Below are 22278 nucleotides of genomic sequence, written 5' to 3'. Positions count from 1 at the left end.
TTTTTAGAAAAATTCATTTAAAGACATCCTTTTCCTGGAGCAAAGTAACCCTCAAATCTGTACCCATCATTTGTTCCATATAACATATGCTTTTACATCTTGGCTTCCTTGTTGCTGATCCATCCATTCCTAATTAACATAAACAAGAAATAACTTTTGCTTCATCTCACATTTGCAGCCAACTGGGATCATCCCTCTCTTCTGAAAGCCCCCCCCCTCCCCTTGATCTTCTTCCAAGAGAATTACATCCAAGAAAGCTAAAACATTTATTATTATATTTGACTGCTCCAGTATTCCAAACCCATCTCAACTAGTTACATCAGATTTAAGGGCAAGAGTATTATACGAGTATTATAACAGTGGATGTAATATTAAACTGTTTGAGCTGTGTTACTCAGACCATAATATGCCAGTCCCTGAGGGCATGTCCCATGTGTCAGGTTGACCACACTGTAAAATAACAGAGCCATGAATCAAGGACTGTGAGAACCTCTGGATTGCTTTTAAGCAAAGGGATACATTAGTCTACTCTACATGTTGTGACTGAAGGCAGTGTTAAGCTGTTTTAAAATCTAAAATTTTAGACACACAACTTACTCTTTTAGATAGTATGCAGACATATTTTTAAATTGGCAGACGATTATTTTAATGGTCAATCTGCATAGAGGTTTGGTAAGGATAGCAGGCTGCGTGCTGTCATTGCTTCATCTTCTCTTGGGCCCTGCATCCTAACACAGTAAAATATATGCTTCCTGTGAAATTTTAAAAATGCCCATGTGACAGGTTCTACAAAAGCAGGCCAGAGAAGGTACCCCCTGTTAACATGGCAATAACTCTTTAGCGAACAAGCCACTTGTCTGCTTGGACTCCCATGTCCAATGATCCCCAAAGGGCAAGGTCTTGGAGAACCTGGGCTCAAGCCCACTCTCCGCCATGGAAACTTACTCTGGCCCAGCCGTTCTCTCTCAGCCTGACCTATATTGCAAGATTGTGATTATGAGGTGAAAATCAAGGAAGATGCTGGAACGCTGGAGAAAAGGCAAGCTGGACATTTAACAAATAAAACAGCTAATTCTAAAGTCTACTGTCAAATCCCACTTTTCCCTGATGGTTTGGTTTTTCACAAACTGTATTAATCAATCCTCTTTTAGAGAAACATACTTCAGCTTCTTTCCTGCTTTTCACTTTGGGCTGTTTCTTTTTCCGCCACTTACTTTCTGAGGAGAATGTGTCTCTCCCTTTCTCTTCATGTCCCTGTTGGATAGCTCACAAACAACAGGAAGCCCTCAACTTATGAACACAATTGAGCCCAAAATTTGTGTTGCTAAGTGAGAAATTTATTAACTGAGTTTTGCCCCATTTTACGACTTTGCTTGCCACAGTTGTTAAGTGAATCTGGCTTCCCCACTGACTTTGCTTGTCAGAAGGTTACAAAAGGGGATCACACAACCCCAGGACATTACAACCATCATAAATATGAACCAGTTGCCAAGCATCCGGGATGTGGCAATGGTTGTAAGTGTGAAAAATGGTCATACGACACTTTTTCAGTGCCATTGTAACTTTGAACAGCCACTGAATGAATTGTTGTAAGTCGAGGATTACCTGTATTCCTCCGTGCCCCCCCCCCCACTGACCTTTCTCTGCCTTGCAACTATTCAGGGCACAGAGAAACTGCTTTCTCTTCTTAGCGAGACAAATCCAGTCGAGGTTTCCTCGGAGGCTTTCCCGTCTTCTCTTCTGCGCCTTTGCCTCAGCTCGGAGGCCAAGCAACTCGGCGTAATGAATTGCCTCCCAAGTGGCCTTTATGCGCGGGAGGAACCGGAGACCCCGGAGGCAGAGACGACGCGCTTGGTCCGTCCTCCTCCTTGGTTCCAAAGAGAAAGTCATCCTCCGGCAACCTCCCGATTTGGAAAGGAAGAGAAGCCACGCGCAGGGCTCACCACGGACTCTCCCTCCCTCCCTCCCTCCCTCCCTCTTTCTGGCAAGTAACAAAGCGAACATTTGTAGACGGTGCCTGGACGGGGTTACGAGGGGGAGCTGTCTCTCTCATCTTCAGAAGCGGCAGACAGCGGCGGCGGCTGTAGCACTCTGTGCGGATCCCCCGGGATGGCTAGAGGTGATTCGGGAGCCGCGCAGGGGTAAGCGGCAGGCGCCTTCGGCATCAAGAAGAGGGCGCTGGACTGCTGCGGCGCTAAATCCGCTTCTAATCTGGATCCGGGAGAAGAATTAAAGACCCGGCGCTTCCCAGCCAAGGCGCACATGGCTCAGGCGGAGCGCGGTTCTGGCGGGGTGAGTTCGTCTATGTTGCTGCCGCCCGGCATGTGCGCGCTACGCTGCGTCCGGAGTCCTTGGCCAGGGCGCAGCGGCTGAAGGCACCTGCCGTGCCTACAGGTAAGTGGCATTCGCTGGCGATAGCTGCAAAAGAGACGGGGGCCCGACAAACTCAGACCTAGCCAGACACTCGGGTGAAGTTCCTTTTCCAGAAATCCGGGGCATCTTTTGCCCTCATTCGTGTCCTGTTCTCACGTTCCGCTAACGCGGTTTTATCTGCAGGATTCTTGCTAAAGAAGAGTGCCCTTGAGCATGTGCAGAGTGTTTGCAGTCATGGTAGGGACTGGCCTCACCTTATGTAATGTCAGGAGAGCAGGGAGTTGGCGTTCTGGACCAGTAGTTCGGCAGTTCGATTCTCATCGGCTCAAGTTTGACTCAGCCTTCCTTCCTTCCGAGGTCGGTAAAATAAGGACCCAGATTGTTGGGGGAAATATGATGACTTTGTAAACGAGGCAGAGAGGGCTGTGAAGCGGTATATAAGTTTAAGTGCTATTGCTACCAGCAGGAATTGCTCTGCCTTGACTGAGTTGCACTGAGTAATTTCAGTGTTTTATTCCAGGACTTACTCTGAATAATAAAGAATATTATTCAAATTAGAATTCAAAGTTTAATAAGACAAAGTAAAAAACCCCAAGAAATAAGCAATTCTTATGTGTCCCTGTATACATGCAGTGTGTTTATTAATACAAATATTCCAAGTCATATTGAGCAGGACGGGCCATTTTGTCTATGTTCAGGCTTTTTTAGAAAGTAAGTATTTTGTATTCAAACATATGACCCCCAAAACACCTGAAGGTTGTTGCTTTGGTCAGCAGCAGCTTGGGTGAGAGTTCTGGTAAACTTTTCCAGCATAGCTGAGGAGGACGTGGGCAGGAAGTGTAGGCCTAGCTATCAAGTCAGGCATCACAGAGATTGAGACTGAGAGAATGTGAACGTGGGGGTGAACTCCAGACAGCACAGACCATCATGCCTACTCGGCAGAAGATTTATTGCACAAAAGAAAAGACAGGCTGTCATGTTATAGATCCAGAAACTGGAAAATGATGTTCTGGAATGCTTTAGCTCTCCACCTCTGTAAACACAGCAGCCAGTTCTGGGCTTTAATGGGTCATGAAGAGGCAGTAATGGATTGCCAGGATTCTAAATGTTTTTATTTGCACAACACATTTTTCCTTGCTGTTAAATTGACCCATTTTCTCTGTCCAAATAATGTGGGTTAGATACACATACATACATATGCAAACATACATTCAGAGTTTGAAAGAACATGTTTCACACATTGTGCAAATTCTAAGTTCTGGACCAGAATAAATGGATCCAGTTTCCTATCTCCCTCAGCCATACTGCTGGAAGTGAGTGTGGAGGATTTTTCAGCATAATATAACTCACAAGGCTGTTGTGAAAGATAAACATTTTCTTGAGCTTTTAGGGAAAGTTAGGATATAAATATAAAATGACAGTTGCTAAGTTTCTGGCAGTCTTACTTAAATGTCACTGAAAGCATCTGTAGGACTCAATTTTCCACAGGGGCAGATCACTTGGGAAGAAGGCATTCTTCATCAATGACCCCTACATGTCAAAATCAAAACTGATGCTTAGGAAATCTGATGCTAATTAGCTATGAGACATAATTGCCTTTTTCAAAACAGAGTTTGGAGAAGCAGTGCAACAAATTGAATTTTAATGTGGCCATAGAAGGTGGAAGTTCAGGTCTTAGCTCAACCATGACTTTTACTGTACAGCATTCCCCACTCTGGTGTCCTCCAGGAGAACATGGAAATGCAGCTTCACAAATTACCCTCCAGAGAATTGATGGCCATGCTGCCTAGGAATCTTGGAAGTCACAGGTGCCAAACTGAGTCCTGCGGTTAAGGCAAGTGAAGACAAGCTGTTGGACCAGCTATTGTACTAATCTAAATGAAGAGGAGACAGCATGATTTTTGGCTGGAGCAAAGTCCACATGGACATCACTGTTGTTCATTCCAGGCTCTTTGCCTCCTCAATGTTTTTAGACATGTCTTTAAAGAGAGAACCAGTTGGTATAGTGGTTAAGGCATCAGCTAAAAACCGGGAGTCTAGGAAATCATGAGTTCTAGTCCCACCTTAGACACAAAGCCAGCTGGGTGATCTTGGGCGAGTCATTCTTTCTTATTCCTAGGAAGAAAGCAATGCCAAATCACTTCTAAATTTTGCCGAACAAATTACAGGGACTTGTCCAGCAGTCTGCAGGAAGCAACACTAACTTGAAGACATACACATATAAATACATAGGTTTTAAACAAACATAGGCCCCTAGCATCTTCCTTATTGACCTGAAATGTTTATCTCTGTCACTCCCCTTTTGTGAGAAAGCTAGACTTCTAAGAATAAGGTGTCCACTTCAGTTTTAAAGTCTAGTTTGCTGAATTTTACCTTCACATAAAGCCTCTATTGTTTTGTCACAAGTTCAAGATTTTGCTCCGAAGATCCACAAAAGTGTAAGTGCCACAAAGAAATTCAGTAAGTCAAAATTCTACATTTCATCATACTCTAATATTATATGCCATAAAGTTATTTTCTTTTTTTCACTCCATTTTTCTTACTTTTTACATAAATCTAATCAAGGACTGAAAGCTGTGAATAATATATAGTACATTAATACTTAATGGATTTTATAGGGTTTATGAGTATTTTATGCCGTTTTTAATTTATTCATTTACTTAGCTTTATAGATACAAATATTTTGCTCTCTTTTTCTTCTTTTTTTATATTGGCAACTGACCATGATAACATTCCATTCAATTCCATTCTGTTGTCTGTCAAATAAATCCCATAAACATTCTTTGAATAAAAAATCCAGTGAATTACTGAAGCCCAGGGTTATTTTTGGAAGTGCCCAAGGAGAAAACCCCAAAAGCTGCTAAAACAGAAGCAATCCAAAGAAGCCAAAAGAAGTGGTAGGAAGCAATTTTACCCCTCATCTTCCAGTGAAAAGGATTTGTAGTGATTGACTGTGATTACCATAATAGCCATTTTGTGAGAGTGCTCACAGCTGACTCTCAAAATTCCATATGGGCTTTAGTCTTCCTTTGACCTAGATCAGTCTCTGCCACCTTGGTTCTTTCAGGATTTCTAAGGTTGCACAGCTCCTTATCCACAGCCATTACACAAACATGTAGCTGGAATGATGGAATTTGCCATATAAAAGGGAAGCCTGGGGCTAGAGAAAGCCAACCTCATGCATTCTATCCTCAGGTGGGTGCTCTTGCACATCCACCCACACTATTTTTCTAAACAGTCTATGTAGCAGACAGTCTTTTTGTACATTCAACAGAGACCACTCCAGAGAAGAATGCATAAACAGACTTCATATAGATTCAGGTATAAGCTCCCATGCTCAGTTTTGTGCTTTTGTGCTTAAACAGAAGCAGGAGAACAACTTGTACAGTTTGACTTCTCGGAAGAATGAAGGTTGCTATGATAATGGTTGTAGAGCATCCATGGAAGTTAATAAGGTACTGTCTAGAGAATATTAATATCATCATATAGATGTCAGAGTGGTGAGAAGTGTTGCAAGTTGAGAGGCAGTTTATATGTGGGGCTGAGAGGGGAGAAGTTGAATGGATGGTGAGTGCTTTTTATTCTATTCCTTTTATACAAATACCTTAATTGAGCTGTGAACATGAGGATGACCGCATGATGGAAACAAGAAGAAGAGGGTTTTTTTGTATCTCCTTATTCTCATTTATTTATCCATTGATTGCATTGCAATTTATTTGATTGTTAGAGTTGTTTAGAATCAGACAGCATACAAGCTTCATAGATGTTGATGTTGATGATGATTATGCAGTCCAGATGTGGTATGCATAACCTTTTCTAACTCAATTGCTTGTATTTTCTGTTCTAAAGCAGAAGCTGGAATACATTCTATTAACATTCTTTTTTTTTCAGTCACGGGGTAAAAGAAACTGAAGGAAGTCCAAATCCTTTCAACCCTAGACATTTTTATCAAGTGATGGATTCTGTGGTTGCTTGTTTGAAAATCTTAAACGATTTGTGGCGTCCAATGCTTTGTAACTGAGCAGTAGCTATATTAGGCTTTATGACTATTTAAGACTATTTGCAATAGATTGGCATATTTAGTACAATCTAATTTTTTGTGGGCAAACAATTTATTTTATTGGACATGAAGATTATTACCCCAACAGAGAAGTATCTCTGTACATTTATGGTTTTAAAAAGTTACAGCTTTTTAAACCTCTGGTGTACAACAGGGACGTCGGTCTCCAGAGTTGTCTTTGATGCAGAAATCTCTGGAGCACCAGATGGTGTTTGACTGCAGCCTAATCTGTCCTTGAGAATGAAATTAAAATGCAAGGAAGAAATTTTCCATCTGTTTTGTCCTCCTGATTTTCCTTAACCAGATGTAAAAAGATCACTGGTTAGATCACCCGCACTCTGCTAGCACCAGTGCTTTTTTTCTAAAAAAAAAAAAAAGGTGCCGGAACTCACACACGTCATACAACCTGCTTTACCTGCCCTATAAGGTTCCATCCAAAAAAGGTGCTGGAACTCCGTTCTGGGCGTTCTATGAGAAAAAAGCACTGGCTAGCACCATATTGTAACTGCAAAAACGTTGAGTCTCATTTGCATTTTTGAGGATTGGAGGACCATTAAGGGGCAAAAATCATTCTTTTAAGCCTGGGTGGCATCTATAATTAGGTCCTAAAGGCCCCAACCTCTTGAAAATAATGTAACCCTGAGTGTGCAGTACAAAGCCTGCTGTGACTTTGATATCATAGTGGTTGTACACTTTTATAGAGAGGAGTCATTATTGAAATAAGATATAGGTATACAGTGACCTTAGCTGGGATTAAAGGCCAAATTTATATGTAGCACTAATCTGTATCCCAAAGTTTATTCATTGTTTACAAAATAAATACTGAAGAAATTATGGTTTAGAAGGATGTTTGCATCTAGTCATTATTCCTAATAATAAGTTAGACTCAGATTTTGTTACACAAAGGCACAATATGCACCAACATTTGGGGGAAGTGACAGATATTTGTACTAGATAAATGGTGGGATTCAAATATGTTAACAACCAGTTCTCTGTGTGGATGCCGCTTCCGGAAATCCATTTTGGACCTGAGCAACAAAAAATTAGCTATCAGTTCTGCCGAAGTGGTGGGAACCGGCTGAATCCTACCACTGACTAGAAGTTGCTACTCTATCCCTTGGTCTCTAACTTATGGATTGGTATCTTCTGTATTCCTTGGCTCTCCTCTATATCTCTTCTTGTTATCTTCTGCTCCCAGGGAAGAAGTGGGTGTTCCAAACCAACTGGTATAAACCTACTGGATTCTTTAGCTGGATGAGGGCACATGGAAGGTAAGGCAGCTATGCGCTGTCTGATGATTCTATTCATCTAAGATTAGCTATATATCCCATTTGAATAATTTTATTCTCTATCCTGCAAAGCAACAAATTCTCATATTGGAATTACTCTTCTGCCTAAATCTACTTACAGAGAGTTAATTGGAAGTTCTGGACTAACCATCATCTTTTTAAAAGACATCATCTTCATTCTAATGGTTTCATAACCTAAACAGAGACGTTTCTTGTTTGAACTGTATTCTGTGGGGAACTGTTCTTGAAGACTGTTCTGAGGCCTCAGTTTGCCCAGAATGCAGCTATCACTGCTTTGAGCAGAACAACTTGGTTAAATTAAATTATTTTGATTGGTAACCAGAGTCAGGGATGTAATTCCAGGCTCAATTTATAGAGCTGGATTTGACCTTTAAAAATCTAAGCAGCCTGTGGATCAGAATTTCAATTGTCTCCCATACTGTGAGCCTTTTGAAAACTTTGCTGGATGAAAAACCTTTCTTTGTACTCTCCAGTTGTTAAAGTACAATAAATAAAGGGACACAAAAGGTATTTTAAAAAGACAGGTACAAGTATAGGAAATGAAAAACCTCTATAAACATTCCCTGCTGAGTTTTTAGATAGCTAGCTTACAGATGTCACTAAGATCCATCTCATAGTTCAGAGTTAATATTGCTGTTACTTTATTTTGCTTTTACTTACTTTTAAAATATTCTCTCCTACCACTAATCTAGAATGCTTGTAAAAATAGTAAGCAAATCAATAACTTATGCTGTGTGCTATCTTACTTTCCCATTGGTCATTTAAACTTTGAAACAAGATGTGTAAAACGGTCAATTTTTGGAGTTGCTGAAATATTTTATTTGTTTTATTTGCACACATAGTATACTTATGACTATAATTATTAGGCTCACATACACACATAAAACTTTCATTGTAAACAATGGAAATGAATTAATTTAGGCCAATTTTTCAATTGTTCTAAGTTTACTTGTTATTTGAAGCATGGTAAAGAAGTATAAGGTGGGGCAAATAAGTTAGAATCCAGTCAGCTCCACCCATTTTACCACTTTGGGGTAAATAATAAGAAAATAAATAATAAGAATTGTGGAAGCCAGCATGAAAGAGAATTCAAAACTGGATTTTCCTCTACAAGTTTAAAAAAGTGATATGCACCCTGTCTTTGGCTCAAGGATGTTGTCTGAGAAATGATAAGATAATTTTCATTTCATCCTTTCTCAGCTATCATCACCTTTTTCGTTTCTGTGTCTGAAACAACTCAGCCAGTTTAGGCCTTGGAGATCTTTGGCTTTTGATTAAGCTTACATTGCAGAATTCTGCATTGATACATGGCAATATATAAATATTTTTTGATCCTGAAAAAGTAAACAGAAATGGTTATTTTTAATTATAACAGCTTAGATAATTAACTTAATGTGCTGGAATGTCAGGAAGACTCAGGAATGGGGGAGATAAAAATATGTAATTTTGGATTTAATCATGGTATGTTAGTCCTATAGACAAATTGCAGCACTTATAAGCTTGACATCTGAAAGAGGCTGGATTATGTTTACTTAAATAAGAATCATTTTTGCATATACTATAGTTGAATTGTACTCCTCTTGTGAAAATATAACTTTTAAAAAAACTATTTTTAAGTCTTTGGAACTGAATCTCATTTAATGGGATCTTTTTCTTCCCATTACATGTATTTCAGTTTTATTTTATTTTTTCTTTCAGCTTAACACCACAACCATGACATCTCCTGAAAAGCAATGGGGAAAATCAATAACAAATATAATAGTCTTTCAGAGAAATCGCTGCAATAACTTTTGTTAGTGTGTGCTGGTAGGGAGGGAAAAGCATTAATAAAGATTTAATAACAAATCCTGCATGCACCAGGTCTGGATGTTGTATTAATTTCTAATTTCAAAGTATTCCTAAGACGTTGTAGAGATCCTTGGTTTCTAATATGAAAGCATGGGGACTCTACTGTCCAGAGCACTGCAGTTTATTTTGCAGGTGGTCAATACCTGAAACATGCAATAAGAGTTAGTGTTAGGACTGGATCCAGAGAATTAATTAAAAAAATAAAAGTATACAAAATCTATACATTTTAGTTGCTTTCCTTCATATATGTATTTAATTGTAACAAACAGCAATACTGAATTACGTCAATTTGGATTTTTTTACTATTCCATCCTGATTTCTGTAATGAAAGAGGGGAAATAAAAAATATGTTCCTAAGTCTAAAAAAATTATGAAAAGATCAGTTTTATTCCCATAGAGAACATTGAAAGCTATCTATATGTGGCTTCAAGAGGAAGTCTCATATATGCTTTTTTTTTCCTCAAAAAAGCAAATGGATTGCTTTTTCCCTGAGGAAGAAGAACAAAATGTTTTGCTTCTCATTCAAGAAGCTTAATCCATCGTGATGACGTGGGGGGAGGGGGAGGATGGATGGAAGGATAGGTACTGACAGTTGAGACTGGATGGTGGAGAGATGGAAGGATAGTTTCTGATTGGATGGTGGAGGGGAGGACATGGAAAGATTGTTTTCTTTGCAGACATCTAATTGTTAGCACTCTCCCAGAGAGCTCTTGAGGCCACTTGAGGGTTTATTTTTGCCCTCAGGATCACCTGAATCAGAGTGCAACTGGTTGTAGAATCTTCTTGGAACCACTGCAAGGGCTGCATTGTAGACTGGAGATAGGTGGTGTCTTATCCCTCCCCCTCTGTTGAGAGAGGGCTGCTCATAAATGCCCTCTGTAGCCTTCTTTCAAACCAATGAGTCTCTCTCCAGAGGAAGGAATGGACTGAAAACAGCATCACTCCAATATTTATGGGAGATCTCAGGTTTTCTCCCTGTCTGGAGAGGAATGATCAAAGAGCTCATTGCCTGCTCTTCATTCCAGTTCTGATGACTGCTGATGTAATGAAGAGCAGGCAATGGGCTCTTTGATCATTCCTCACCAGACAAGGAGAGAACTTGAGATCTTCCATAAGTGTTCTAGACAATTACTCCTCACAAGCACACTTTATATTTTTTCTTTTTCTTTATTCCTAATTTGCTTTCTATTTCTTTTTTCTTTTTTTCTTCTTTACATCTTCTGCACTTTATTCTTCTGTCTTTTTTAGTTTAGTTTTTACTGTTGTAATTATAATTGTGAATAAAATTACTATGCAGAACACTAACAAGATATGTCTTCAATAAAACATTTAGACCTAGATCTTGGCTTGGTTCACACATTCTATTAATGATTAAGCATGATTTGTTTGGTTTTCACTTTACATGTTGCACAAATCTCAAATAAATCATGGTTTATGTCTTTGCATGTAAACTAACCTACTGTGATTTATTTAATTATTATTTTTTAAACCATGGCATGGGGAAATGGCATTTTCACAAGTGGAGTACTGTAGTCCATTGGATTCAACTGAATTTTTGTGGGTTTCAATAGATCTGCTGTCATTATGCTTACAAACCTTAAACATTATGCTATCCAAACCTTTAATCTTACACATGGAAAAATTAATGACTTGCTGAAGTTATTTATCTGTTTGCAAAATAATCAAGAAATATTACCTTCTTCGATAAGATTTCATCTGTAAAGTGCAATGGGATGCTGCTTTGTCTGGACTACCGGTAAATTCAGAATAATTTTGAAACTCCCCAAAAGCAGTGTGAGTGAAACCCAAATACATATATTTTTTTCAGTGCTGTTAGGATGCTGTCATGTTCCTTGAAGTGACATGCACTATTTCCAGTGAGAAAGTCTGTGCTATATTTCAGTAGGAAAATAATCTGAATCCATATGCTTTCTTCTGAATGGATTCTCTCAGATGTTTAATAATTAACATTTCATTTTATCTCAGTTGACATACTTCACAGAGAATTGGAGCAAGCCCATAATATTTGTAGCTGTGTTTCAGAAGCCCTAAGCATTACCCCACTGTATTTATAAGTGTACAGATACACACAAAAATGTTCAGTGATATGTGACAATTGTGTATATTTGCAAAACAAAATCGGGGTTGGAAAATGGTTGGATGACTATCAAACACTTTTCATTCAAATTTATCTGGATGGATTTCTGAACATTAGTAATCTTGTTCAAAATGATACCTGGATTCCAGCTCATATTGAGCCATATTATTACTTGGGGATTATTTTATACCCGCATTTAAAACAAGCTATGGCTTAGCAGGACCTGTGCATCCAGCTTGTTTTGTAAATCTGTATTGGTTTATATGAACAAATAATTGGCCTAAAAATGTTCAGGATCATTCAAGCTGAATTTCATAAGCATTTTCTGAAGAGATGTCTGGGGTCTGCTTGGAGTGCATTTTCCTAGCTGGGGAATGAGCACCAGTTTCAAGTAGCTCATGAGTGCTACAAAAATATTCCAACTGACTTTTCCAGTCAACTGTAACACTGTAAGGAGTTGCTTTGTGAAACATGAAATCTGAGACAAGATCTCAGGATAGGATGTTGTCAAGCTATTTGTCACTCAACCCAGTAATGTATTTAGTCTGGTCAGTTGCAGTTGTCCAAAATCTCCAGCTGGCATCTTTCCTCATCACTAGCCACTTGATCTTTGTAGACAGGAGACACCAAGGATAGAACTTTAGATCTTCCACAAGACTTTATGCTTGACTGATATTGATGTTAACAATGCACTGAAGGATGACTCCTTTTATTTTATTGATTGATTGAATTTATATGCCATCCATCTCATTACCCAGAGCAATTCTGGGTAGCTTATGAAGTGGAATAGACAAGCATTAAGTAGAATTTGAAACAAATAACTCTAGAACATGCTGAAGATAAATTTGGGAGCATTTCCAACTCTAGAATCAGTGATTTCTTTTAAATAGCCCTACAGTTCAGTTTCTATCGTGTTTAGATTGTGTCTTTTTATTCTTTCATTAGAATACCACAAACAAAAGAGCTATTTATGTTGGCAAAATACTTAGGAGGTCTGAGATATCTGAACGATTGGCTTTTCCTATATGAACACTTTAGAAAATCAAGATATGTATCTGAGCTTTTTAGTCAACTGCAAGCATCATACCTAAACAAAGTAACCAACACAGGTAAATAGTTCAGAGTTAACAATGTTTTTTTGCCTATCTCTTTGTGTTTCCAGCATTAAGACAGAAAGCCTGTTAAAGCAAAGTTTCTGATTGCATAGATTTTTTTTTTCCTACATTCAATTAGATACTCTACATAAGTCCCTGCGTAGAGCTTCCCATTCAATGAGGGGCAGTTGGAGACTGTAGACAAATATGAACAAGGTAAATTGGCCCTTTGGGGTATTGCTATACCTGTTCAGACAAATATAGATCCCAGATTTTTATGTTTTTGCTTTTCCAGACATTCTAATTATTAATTTTTAGCTTTTAGTTAAGACTGATTTATTTACATGGGCAAGTTTTAAATTTTTATTTTAGGAATAGCTTTTATTGCTTCAGCTTGATTTTGTCTTTAAGCCATATAGTTTCCCAATTAACATGCCCTTATTTGCAGCATTTACAACCTTAGTATTTTTTATTCTTTAATTCTATTCTCTGATTATTCATTTATTTTTGTCTGCGTTGAAAACATCATACCTTTGGAAAAGAATCTATCTGGTACCGAACCATAAAACTGAATTTTACGTGAAAATTGTCCAGCATGGTGCCCTTTGGAAAAATATATATTCTTTTCCTGTTAATCCACCAACTGGCATGGTTAACATAGTTAACAAAGTTTAGCGAATTTGGGGATCATTAAGTTAGATAAGGATTCTCTCTGTGAAAGCATCTAGATATTTATTTATCCTCTTTTCTTATATTACCTGGGCCTGATTAATCAGATTGCCTTTAAGATTAAACATGTGCAAGACAAGTAGAATCACAGAAATCTACTACCAACAACTTGGCCGAGAACCATTGGAAAGCATAATTGAGGGTAGGAAATGGTGTGGTAACACAAGTTTAGTTTTCTTCAAAGGTGAATCATCCTTGGCCTGTTGTAGAAATTATGCCACTTACTCTGCTGACAAAATTGGTATTTTAGGATCTTCTGTTTTGGATACAGAGCTAGAGTTTGTGGGATGTAAAACTCCATTTTGATCTGTTTGTTTGCATTGCTTTCATATAGTTTCACCCACTGATAAAGGCAAGCATGCTTGATATGAACTAAAATCTACATTCTTCCAGATCTGCAATCATCAGCAATTTAGTTTAAAGCCATACATACTGTCAGTTTCCTTGACTTTCCGTCTTGGGCAAAATTGTTGGGTGTTAGTTAGATATATCAGCTGTATGTTAATTTTTGTGGAGCAATGCCTTGGACCCTGCTATCTGACTGGGTGTGGGCAGGTTCTAAAGACACCTGAAGCTTCTTTCTGTGATCCCCACAGTCTTTTGGTTTTAATTTTCTCAGACAACATCTTATCCTTGCAATATTGAACAATTAGTTGAAGTTTTGAAGGAATAAGATGTCAGTTGTAGAAAAAGAAAACAAAACCTATTAGTGCAGTGGTTCTCAACCTGTGGGTCGGGACCCCATTTGGGGCGAACGACCATTTCACGGGGGTCGCCAAACAACTCAGTCCGCCATTTTTCCCCCTTTTTCTTAGCTGTGCTACTCCATTTTATTCTATTGGCTTTTGAAAGCCAATAGAATAGACTCTCTTGAATAGAGTCTAATTCTATTGGCTTTCAAAAGCCAATAGGAATTGTCCAGGCTGTCTCTGCCCTGCTGAGCCCGCCAAAAGTCCCATTCTGCAAACGGTGCTGCACCAGTTGAGTAGTCCTCGATTTATGACTGGTTGAGTAGTCCTCGACTTACGACCGGTTGGGGGTCGCGGCATTAAAAAGGTTGAGAACCACTGTATTAGTGGGCTACTGACTCAATAGCATAGCTCATTGGTACAATTCCTACCTCCATTTGGCATGTAGAAATTCCAAGGTTTCACCCATGGTGTTTCCACATGGATTAGGCAGAATTCCTGCCTGGAATTCTGGAGAGCCACCACTATTAAGTGGCAATAATTATGAGCCACGTTACCTAGAATCTGACTGTGTAAGGTAGGTTTCTCTGATCCTCAATATGAAAACCTTGAGATGAGGCTTATCAGCATTTTGCATCTGAGTCACTTCCTGGCAAAAACAAATTGATGTTTGTTTCTCTGTCCATCACTTTTTTGCTGTAATTCCATAGAGAAAACAGGGGCATATATTTCATTCCCTGCATGATTACAGATACATCTCCTCAAAATGAAAGAAGTTGCAGCAGCTATAGTAGTGGAATTAATCAGTACCTCCTGTTTTTCTATTCAAAATAATCCCTTTCTGTTTTTTGTGTAGAAAAAAACCTGTTGGCGGTTCCATGAAATACATAGATTTCAAATGTCAGGTTTGCTCTGGATTAAAAAAAAATCCTTTAATTGAAAAGTGTACCAGGGATTCTTTCTAAACTATATGATCAAAGCACATGTACACTCCTAGCTGTAAAACTAATTAACTTTGTTTGTTATAACAAATAGTCTAAATAGCTAGGGGACTCTCAGGCACAAAACTACCTTTAGATGTTTTGGATAATTGATTTTTTTTCCCAATTAGCTTAAGCAAAGAATCTTCTTTTCTCTCTGTTTCAGTGTTGTCTGCAGGCCAAAATAGTCCCATCTCTACTGATCATGGTCAACAGGAGATTAAACTATTGGGAGTCTGATTTTGAGGATGAGGTCATCAACATCAATGTTGGGGGCCTGAGAAGGAGACTCAGTTCGAGTGCCCTCTCCAAATTTCCTGACACTCGGCTTGGGCGTTTGCTTTCCTGTGACTCTGAAGAATCTATCCTACAGCTGTGTGATGATTATGATGTGAGTGCCAGGGAATTCTACTTTGATCGGAATCCTGGCTTCTTCCTATATGTGCTCCATTTTTATCAGACTGGCAAGCTGCATGTGATGGAGGAACTGTGTGTCTTCTCCTTTTGCCAAGAGATAGAATACTGGGGCATTAATGAATTCTTTCTGGATTCCTGCTGCAGCTATCGCTATCATGAAAGGAAACTGGAGAGACATCATCACAATTGGGATGAGGAAAGTGAGGTTAGCAGTGTGGATACATCCCCAGATGAGATCTTAGATTTTAATCATGACCTGCTTCGCTATAATACACTCCGCTGTGGCAATCTGCGCAAGCGCCTTTGGCTCACCATGGAAAATCCAGGATACTCTATCCCAAGCAAACTCTTCAGCTTTCTGTCTATCAGTGTTGTGCTGGTTTCCATAGCTACCATGTGTATTCACAGCATGCCAGAGTACCAGCAACTTGATGAGGAGGGCAAATTGAAGGATGACTCTGTGTTGCAAAACTTGGAGTATTTCTGCATCTCCTGGTTCACATTTGAAGTTACTGCCCGCTTGCTTTTGGCTCCAAACTTGAGGAAGTTTTTCAAGCATCCCCTCAATCTGATTGACATTATTTCAGTGTTGCCTTTCTATTTCACCCTCTGGGTAGATGTGACCATGAAGACAGATTCAGAACTGGGAAATGTGGGTAAGGTGGTGCAAGTGTTTCGTCTTATGAGAATATTCCGAGTACTGAAGCTGGCAAGGCATTCAACAGGCCTGAGGTCTTTAGGAGCTACCTTGAAGGTAAATGAGCTTTAGCACATTTGTTTTTATTTCATAATTCTTAGAAAAAAATAATCAAAAGTGTAGTCAAAAGCACTTTTGTCTTGTTTCAGTCTTAAATGTGTATCTGATTTCAATGTGGTGAAATTACTCATGCTTTTGAACTTTTTAAAGCTCAATTACAATAATTGATTATTATGTGATTATGTCCCATCAAATCATGTTGACTCTTAGTGATCACATAGATATTCTCCATGATGATCTGGCCCTCATCTGGTCTTTGAGGTCTTCCAGTGCTGCAATCATGGCTATTCTGAGTTCACTCACCTTGCTGCTGATCATCCTCTTCTTTTTCTTTTCATTTTTCCCAGCATTAAAGCTTTCTCTTGAAAACTAGACCTTTGCTAATTTTCCAAAGTATAATAATTTCAGCCTGGTCCTTTGTGTCTTCAGTAAGAACTCTGGGTTGATTTGTTTGATTATCCATTTGTTTGTTTTCTTAGTTGTCCAAAATATTCCCAGGAGTCTTTTTCAACACCAACATTCAATAGCATCAATACTCTTCCTATCCTGCTTCTTCAAAATCCAATTCTTTCACTTCCATAGAGTGGGAATATCATTGCTTGCCTTATTCTAATCTTTGTAGGCATGGACTCATCACAGCATCTGACTATCTTTTTCAAGGCCTTCTTCCTAGTTGCTCTGCTGAGTGCTACTCTGTAGTATATTTCTGATGGCTTATCCCTTTACTGTTGATTGCTGATCCTAAAAGGGAGAAGCTGTTTATCTCTTCAGTATTTTTATTATTAGTTTGAAAACTGGTTGTAGTACCAGGTAATTTTCTTTATATGTATTGTTAGTCATATTTTTCACTTTGCTCTTTGAATTTTATTACTAGACTTTGTAGATCCTTTGGATTTTTAGCTTTTATAGTGGTGTTATTAGCATAGCACAATGAAGATGAAGTTACTCATCTTCTTTCAATCCACCTTCCCTTAATGTATGTTCAGCATACAGGTTGAATAAAATGGAGAAAGTATACAGCTCTATCCCATTCCTTTGTCACCTTGAATCCAGTCTGTTTTGTCATGTGTTGTCTATACTGTGGCTTCCTTACTTCTGTGTAGATTTCTCATGAGCACAATAAGATGTCCTGGGATTCCCATTTTTCTAAGCGCATTCCACAGTCTGATATGATTGACACCTTATACCTTTCTATAATCAATAAAGTACATAGTGATTTCTCTTTGGTATTCTTTGACTTTCTCAGTTGTACAGCATGAGTCAGCAATAATGTCTCATCTTCCGTGGCCTTTTCTATAGCCAGCTCAAATGCCTGGTTTCTCTTTTTCTATGTAGGGCTCTAATCTATGTTGGATGATCTTGAACATTATGTTGCTAGCATGTGAAATTATAGCTATTGTATGATAATTTACCTACTCTGTTAAGTCTCTTTTTTTGATTTGGGTATTTAGACTGACGTTTTCGAATCGGTTTGCTGCTATGTCATTCTTCAAATTTGCTGGCAGTTACTGTCAAATTAGCATACTACAGAGTGAGAGTAATCATGATGCACAGTTATAAAGCCCAAATGAGTTGGAAATCCAATATTTTTTACCAAACAGACAAAACTATCTACTGTTTTCATAGTAAACCTTTTTCCTATCAATAATTTCCACATATTATCAACATCCACATTTCCTTCGGTTTTGTTTATATCTATCTAGTGTCATATCCACTGCAACCCTCTTCAAAAACTGAATGGAATGGAATAGAAATAGGATAGGATAGGATAGGATAAGATAGGAATCTGTATAATTATATCTGTCCTTGACTCTATATATGCAGCTAATGTGAAATACTCCTGTATCCTGTCTGGCCTCCAAAAGGTACCTTTGTTTGATTTATGTAATGGCAAAATTAAGCTCTTGGCATGGAATATGGGTTAACATGGCCTGTTTTAAATGCAATATTTACACAGATTGAGCTCCTATACCCTGCAGAATTCAGTGAGAGGTTTCTATTGTGGTCCTCTGCAGTTAGCTCTGTTTATGTTCAGGCTTCTGCTTCCTTACCATAAAAAAGAAGATATGGAGGAGGAAAGCAGACAGTGTTGGAAAAAAAAATCTTGCAAACTTTGAACTTTCCATCTTGATTCCTAAAACTTTACATTATTTGTTCAGCTTGGTTGATTGTAGCTCATTTATTTATGGGCTTGCTGCCAGGCAGCCTAAGGCTGACCTGCAAGAGCACCATCTGGCACCAGGATTTTCAGGGCCAGCAGATGTGTGCGCATGACTGGTTGCCAGAATAGGTGACTGAGAAGGGTGATCTCCTATGGCACAGAGCAGATTTAAGGGACTGCAATTTGTTTTGCTGTCTTAATTTTTACTCTTTGCTTGTAATGTTCAGTAAGTCTAGAAAAGCCGTATCTGCTTCAAAGAGATTCTAGCTAGTATAAAATCAAAATATTATGCGAAGAAGGCTGATACACTGTATCTGGCATTCCAGAAAATCCCAAGGGATTGCTGTAGTCTGGGGCTATAAGCATCAAACAACTGGAAAGAATAGTTGAAGATATTAACTGTGAATGTCTTCCTTCTGACTTCAACTCCACAAGCTCTCTCTTACTCTCTGAGATGCCCCCAATCTTGATGAAGGAAAAAAAAATTGGTTTGATGCTAGTTCACATTTATGTTCACTTTGTGCAATTTGTTGAGCAATGCCCATTTAATATTCTCCTTTGTATAGTCACTGATAACCTGAATTTCCACTTCCTTCACCCACTCATATTTATTTATTTGTTTGTTTGTTTATAAAATTTTACATACAATAAAAGTCAAATCTAAACAAAAAGATAAAGGGAAAAGGAGGGAGGAAAAAGGTGCCAGGAAAGAAAAAAGTAAAGAAAATCAATGCATAAAATGTAATGTATTGTAATAATTCTCCCTCCCTCTTGAATGTTATACAAATGCCTTAAACTTTCAACTTGTCCACACCTTTTCAATCCCGACTGCTCTTTAGAAGGCCAGATCCTGAAATTGAAACTCAAATACTTTGGCCACCTAATGAGAAGGAAGGACTCACTGGGGAAGAGCCTAATGCTGGGAAAGATTGAGGGCAATAGAAGAAGGGGACGACAGAGAATGAGGTGGCTGGATGGAGTCACTGAAGCAGTAGGCATGAGCTTAAATGGACTCCAGAAGATAGTAGAGGACAGGAAGGCCTGGAGGAACGTTGTCCATGGGGTCGCGATGGGTCGGACACGACTTCGCAATTAACAACAACAACAAACATTTTTTCTTCTTCTTTCAACAAAAAGTCCATGTAAGGTTTCAGGTCCTTCAGAAAAGTTTTTGTTTGTTTATTTATTAAATGTATATGTTGTTTTTTTCTCTCTCACCATATATACCTGTAGTTCTGATTGCCTTTTTACCCAAGAAGCTTAGTGGAACAGCATTTCCAAAATGCATCCACAGAACATAGAAGCAGGACATGAAACAGCAGGCAACATACACTGCTTCCCATTTAAATGCCACTTGGGAAGGGAAGCCAACCTCTCCTTCTCTAGGCAGAGCTCCCCAACCTTTTTGTTTTTGCAGTGGGGGGGGAGAGGGGATGGTTCCGCACAAGTGGCGGGCACATGTGTGCTCACAGCTCCATTTGCATAAGCGGTGGGCATGCATGCCTGCCACTTGCGCAAATGGAGTGTGCATGTGCACACATTCACCCACTGTTCACACAAGCATGTGTTCTTGTTCATGCACACTTGCCCACCACTTCCGCGGCCCGGTTCCGAACAGCTCAAGGTCCGGAGGTGGAACATAGCCCAGGGGTTGGGGACCCCTGCTCTAGGGCAGGGCTTTTCAACTGGTGGTACAGTTACCACCTTTGGTACTTTGCCATGTGGCAGGTGGTACGTGACTGCTAGCCAAGTGTAGCAGGGGAGGGGAATGAGCCTAAGCGACCCAAGCCTGAGGGAGAGGACTCCAGCTGATTGGCTTCAGCTGATTGGCGCTTCTGGAAGCAGCTCGGAGCTGGAGGTGAACTGAAGAAAAAGGGGGGGAGGACAGGCTATAAAAGGAGGTGGTTTGGGTGGGGGAACGGAAAGGTTTAATCCCTTTAAACAAACGAGATTAGTTTTACCCCCTTTAATTGAGTCTCTCTATGGCTTTTAGAAAGTTTTCTTTGAAGGTAAAGAGACTTAATTTAAAGTTAAAGCTTTTCGCAATTGCCGGAGCCTTTCAGTCTAGGACAGGGCTTTTCAACCTTTTCACCCATTGTACCACTTTTAGGATATGGCAATATCCGAATACCACCAGTCGCCTAGCAAGGTGTCGAAAACTTGATGACCCCCCCCCAAAAGGAAAAAAGTGATAAAGTACAGGTAGTCCTCGACTTACAACAGTTTGCTTAGTGACTGTTTGAAGTTACAATGGCACTGAAAAAAGTGCCCCCCAAGGCACAGCCAAGCAAGACACCTGCCTGCCCTCCCAGCAGCACTCTCATTCCCCTCCCCCGCTACCACTTTTCTAGGATGGTCGCACACCACCTGCCAGGTGCCAATGTACCACAGATGGTACCCATACCACTGGTTGAAAAGCCCTGGTCTAGGATTGCAACACTGTGATACGTGACACGCCTGAGGCAGCTTAAAGAGAGAAAAAAATGGAGGCTTATTTTGTGAGCCTTTCTTGCTTTGCACTTGATTCCTATGTCTTTAAGGGTACAGGAAAGGGATTGGAGGGGTGCATTCTTACTATACTATGGAAGAGCTCAGAAGGGAGAGAGGAAGAAGGGCTGAGGAATTCTGGGAGTTGAAGTCCACAAGTCTTAAAAGTGCCAAGTTTGAAGACCCCTGAACTAGCTGGTAGTGGTGCATATTAATAAACATGCATAAATTCATTATATATTTGTCAGTGCAAAGGGAAAATGATTCAACAAAGGAACCGCCACCGAAGAAATTAAAACTGGTACTTTTTTTCTACAGTTTGTAATATTTTATTAGATTATAGAATAAAATACAGAAATATAAAAGCAAATAGTAGGACACAGTGGGGAGGAAAAAGGGGGGAAAAGTGAGGGGGAGAAGGGAAAAAGAACAGACTTCCTCTGTTACAGTAGAAGGAAGCATTAACATTGAACCTCAACTTTTTACTTTTCCATAATATTATAAACTAGCCATTTCTATAACAACAAATGAATCTAATCAGTAAAATCCAAAATCCCCCCCCCTTTTTTTTAGTCATCAAGTTTTTGACACCTTGCTAAGCACTGGTGGTACTCAAATAGTGTCATGTCCTAAAAGTGGTACAATCTGTGAAAAGGTTGAAAAGCCCTGCTCTAGGGGACCTTAGAATTACAGTAAATGTTCACCAAAGTGTCACCATTGTGAACTAGACAAAGTGGACCATTGTGAACTAGAAGTGTTCATTGCCCTTCCTGAAGGTGGAGGGCAGTCAGTCCTGACTTTCCCAACTCACTTCCCCCAATGAGACTGTTAAATTTTATTAAATTAACTTTTTTCAATAATTAGTTTTCACAAACCAGATGGAATCAACATCCCCAAGCCTAATGTCTGTTTGATAGGCTATCTAGAGCGTGATATGAATGGGAAAAGGAGCAGATGGGAAGCCATGCCGCTTCTGTTTAAATCATGCATGATCCATGTGTGTTCATGGAAAGTGATTAATGCTTCTCCTTCATTTGATTTGGAAGTGGGGCCTTTAATGGGGATAGTTATAATCAGTGTTTTTTTTTCTAAAAAAAAAAAAAAGGTGCCGGAACTTACACACGTCATACAACCCACCTTGCCTACCCTACAAGGTTCCATCCAAAAAAGGTGCCGGAACTCCGTTCTGGGCGTTCTATGAGAAAAAAAGCCCTGGTTATAATATGGAAATTTGAGTGTCTTTTCCTATCAGTCTACTTCTCAGCCATTATCCTC

General features: G+C 39.3%; 1 protein-coding gene across 3 annotated transcripts in view; it reads left to right on the top strand.

Moving 5' to 3' along the window:
• Nucleotides 1-2048: 2048 nt before the first annotated feature.
• Nucleotides 2049-22278, top strand: part of KCNS1 (potassium voltage-gated channel modifier subfamily S member 1) — a 32267-nt gene continuing 12037 nt past the window's right edge. The window contains exons 1-3 of one of the 3 annotated variants that reach the window (XM_039351318.1): nucleotides 5737-5828; nucleotides 7632-7704; nucleotides 15348-16352. In XM_039351318.1, coding sequence (XP_039207252.1) covers nucleotides 15387-16352 — 966 coding nt within the window. In that variant the 5' untranslated portion in view covers nucleotides 5737-5828; nucleotides 7632-7704; nucleotides 15348-15386. Of the gene's footprint in view, nucleotides 2395-5736; nucleotides 5829-7631; nucleotides 7705-12918; nucleotides 13000-15347; nucleotides 16353-22278 lie in introns of those variants that run through there. The other 2 variants (XM_039351317.1, XM_039351316.1) reach the window with 2 other exon arrangements.

Source organism: Crotalus tigris, unplaced genomic scaffold (genome assembly GCF_016545835.1).
Source record: "Crotalus tigris isolate CLP2741 ecotype Arizona unplaced genomic scaffold, ASM1654583v1 scf7180000018371.15429387391:27106975, whole genome shotgun sequence".
NCBI classification, from domain to species: Eukaryota; Metazoa; Chordata; class Lepidosauria; order Squamata; family Viperidae; genus Crotalus; species Crotalus tigris.
The sequence above is the reverse complement of the archived record's forward strand: the minus strand, read 5'-3'. Positions and strand labels throughout refer to the sequence as shown.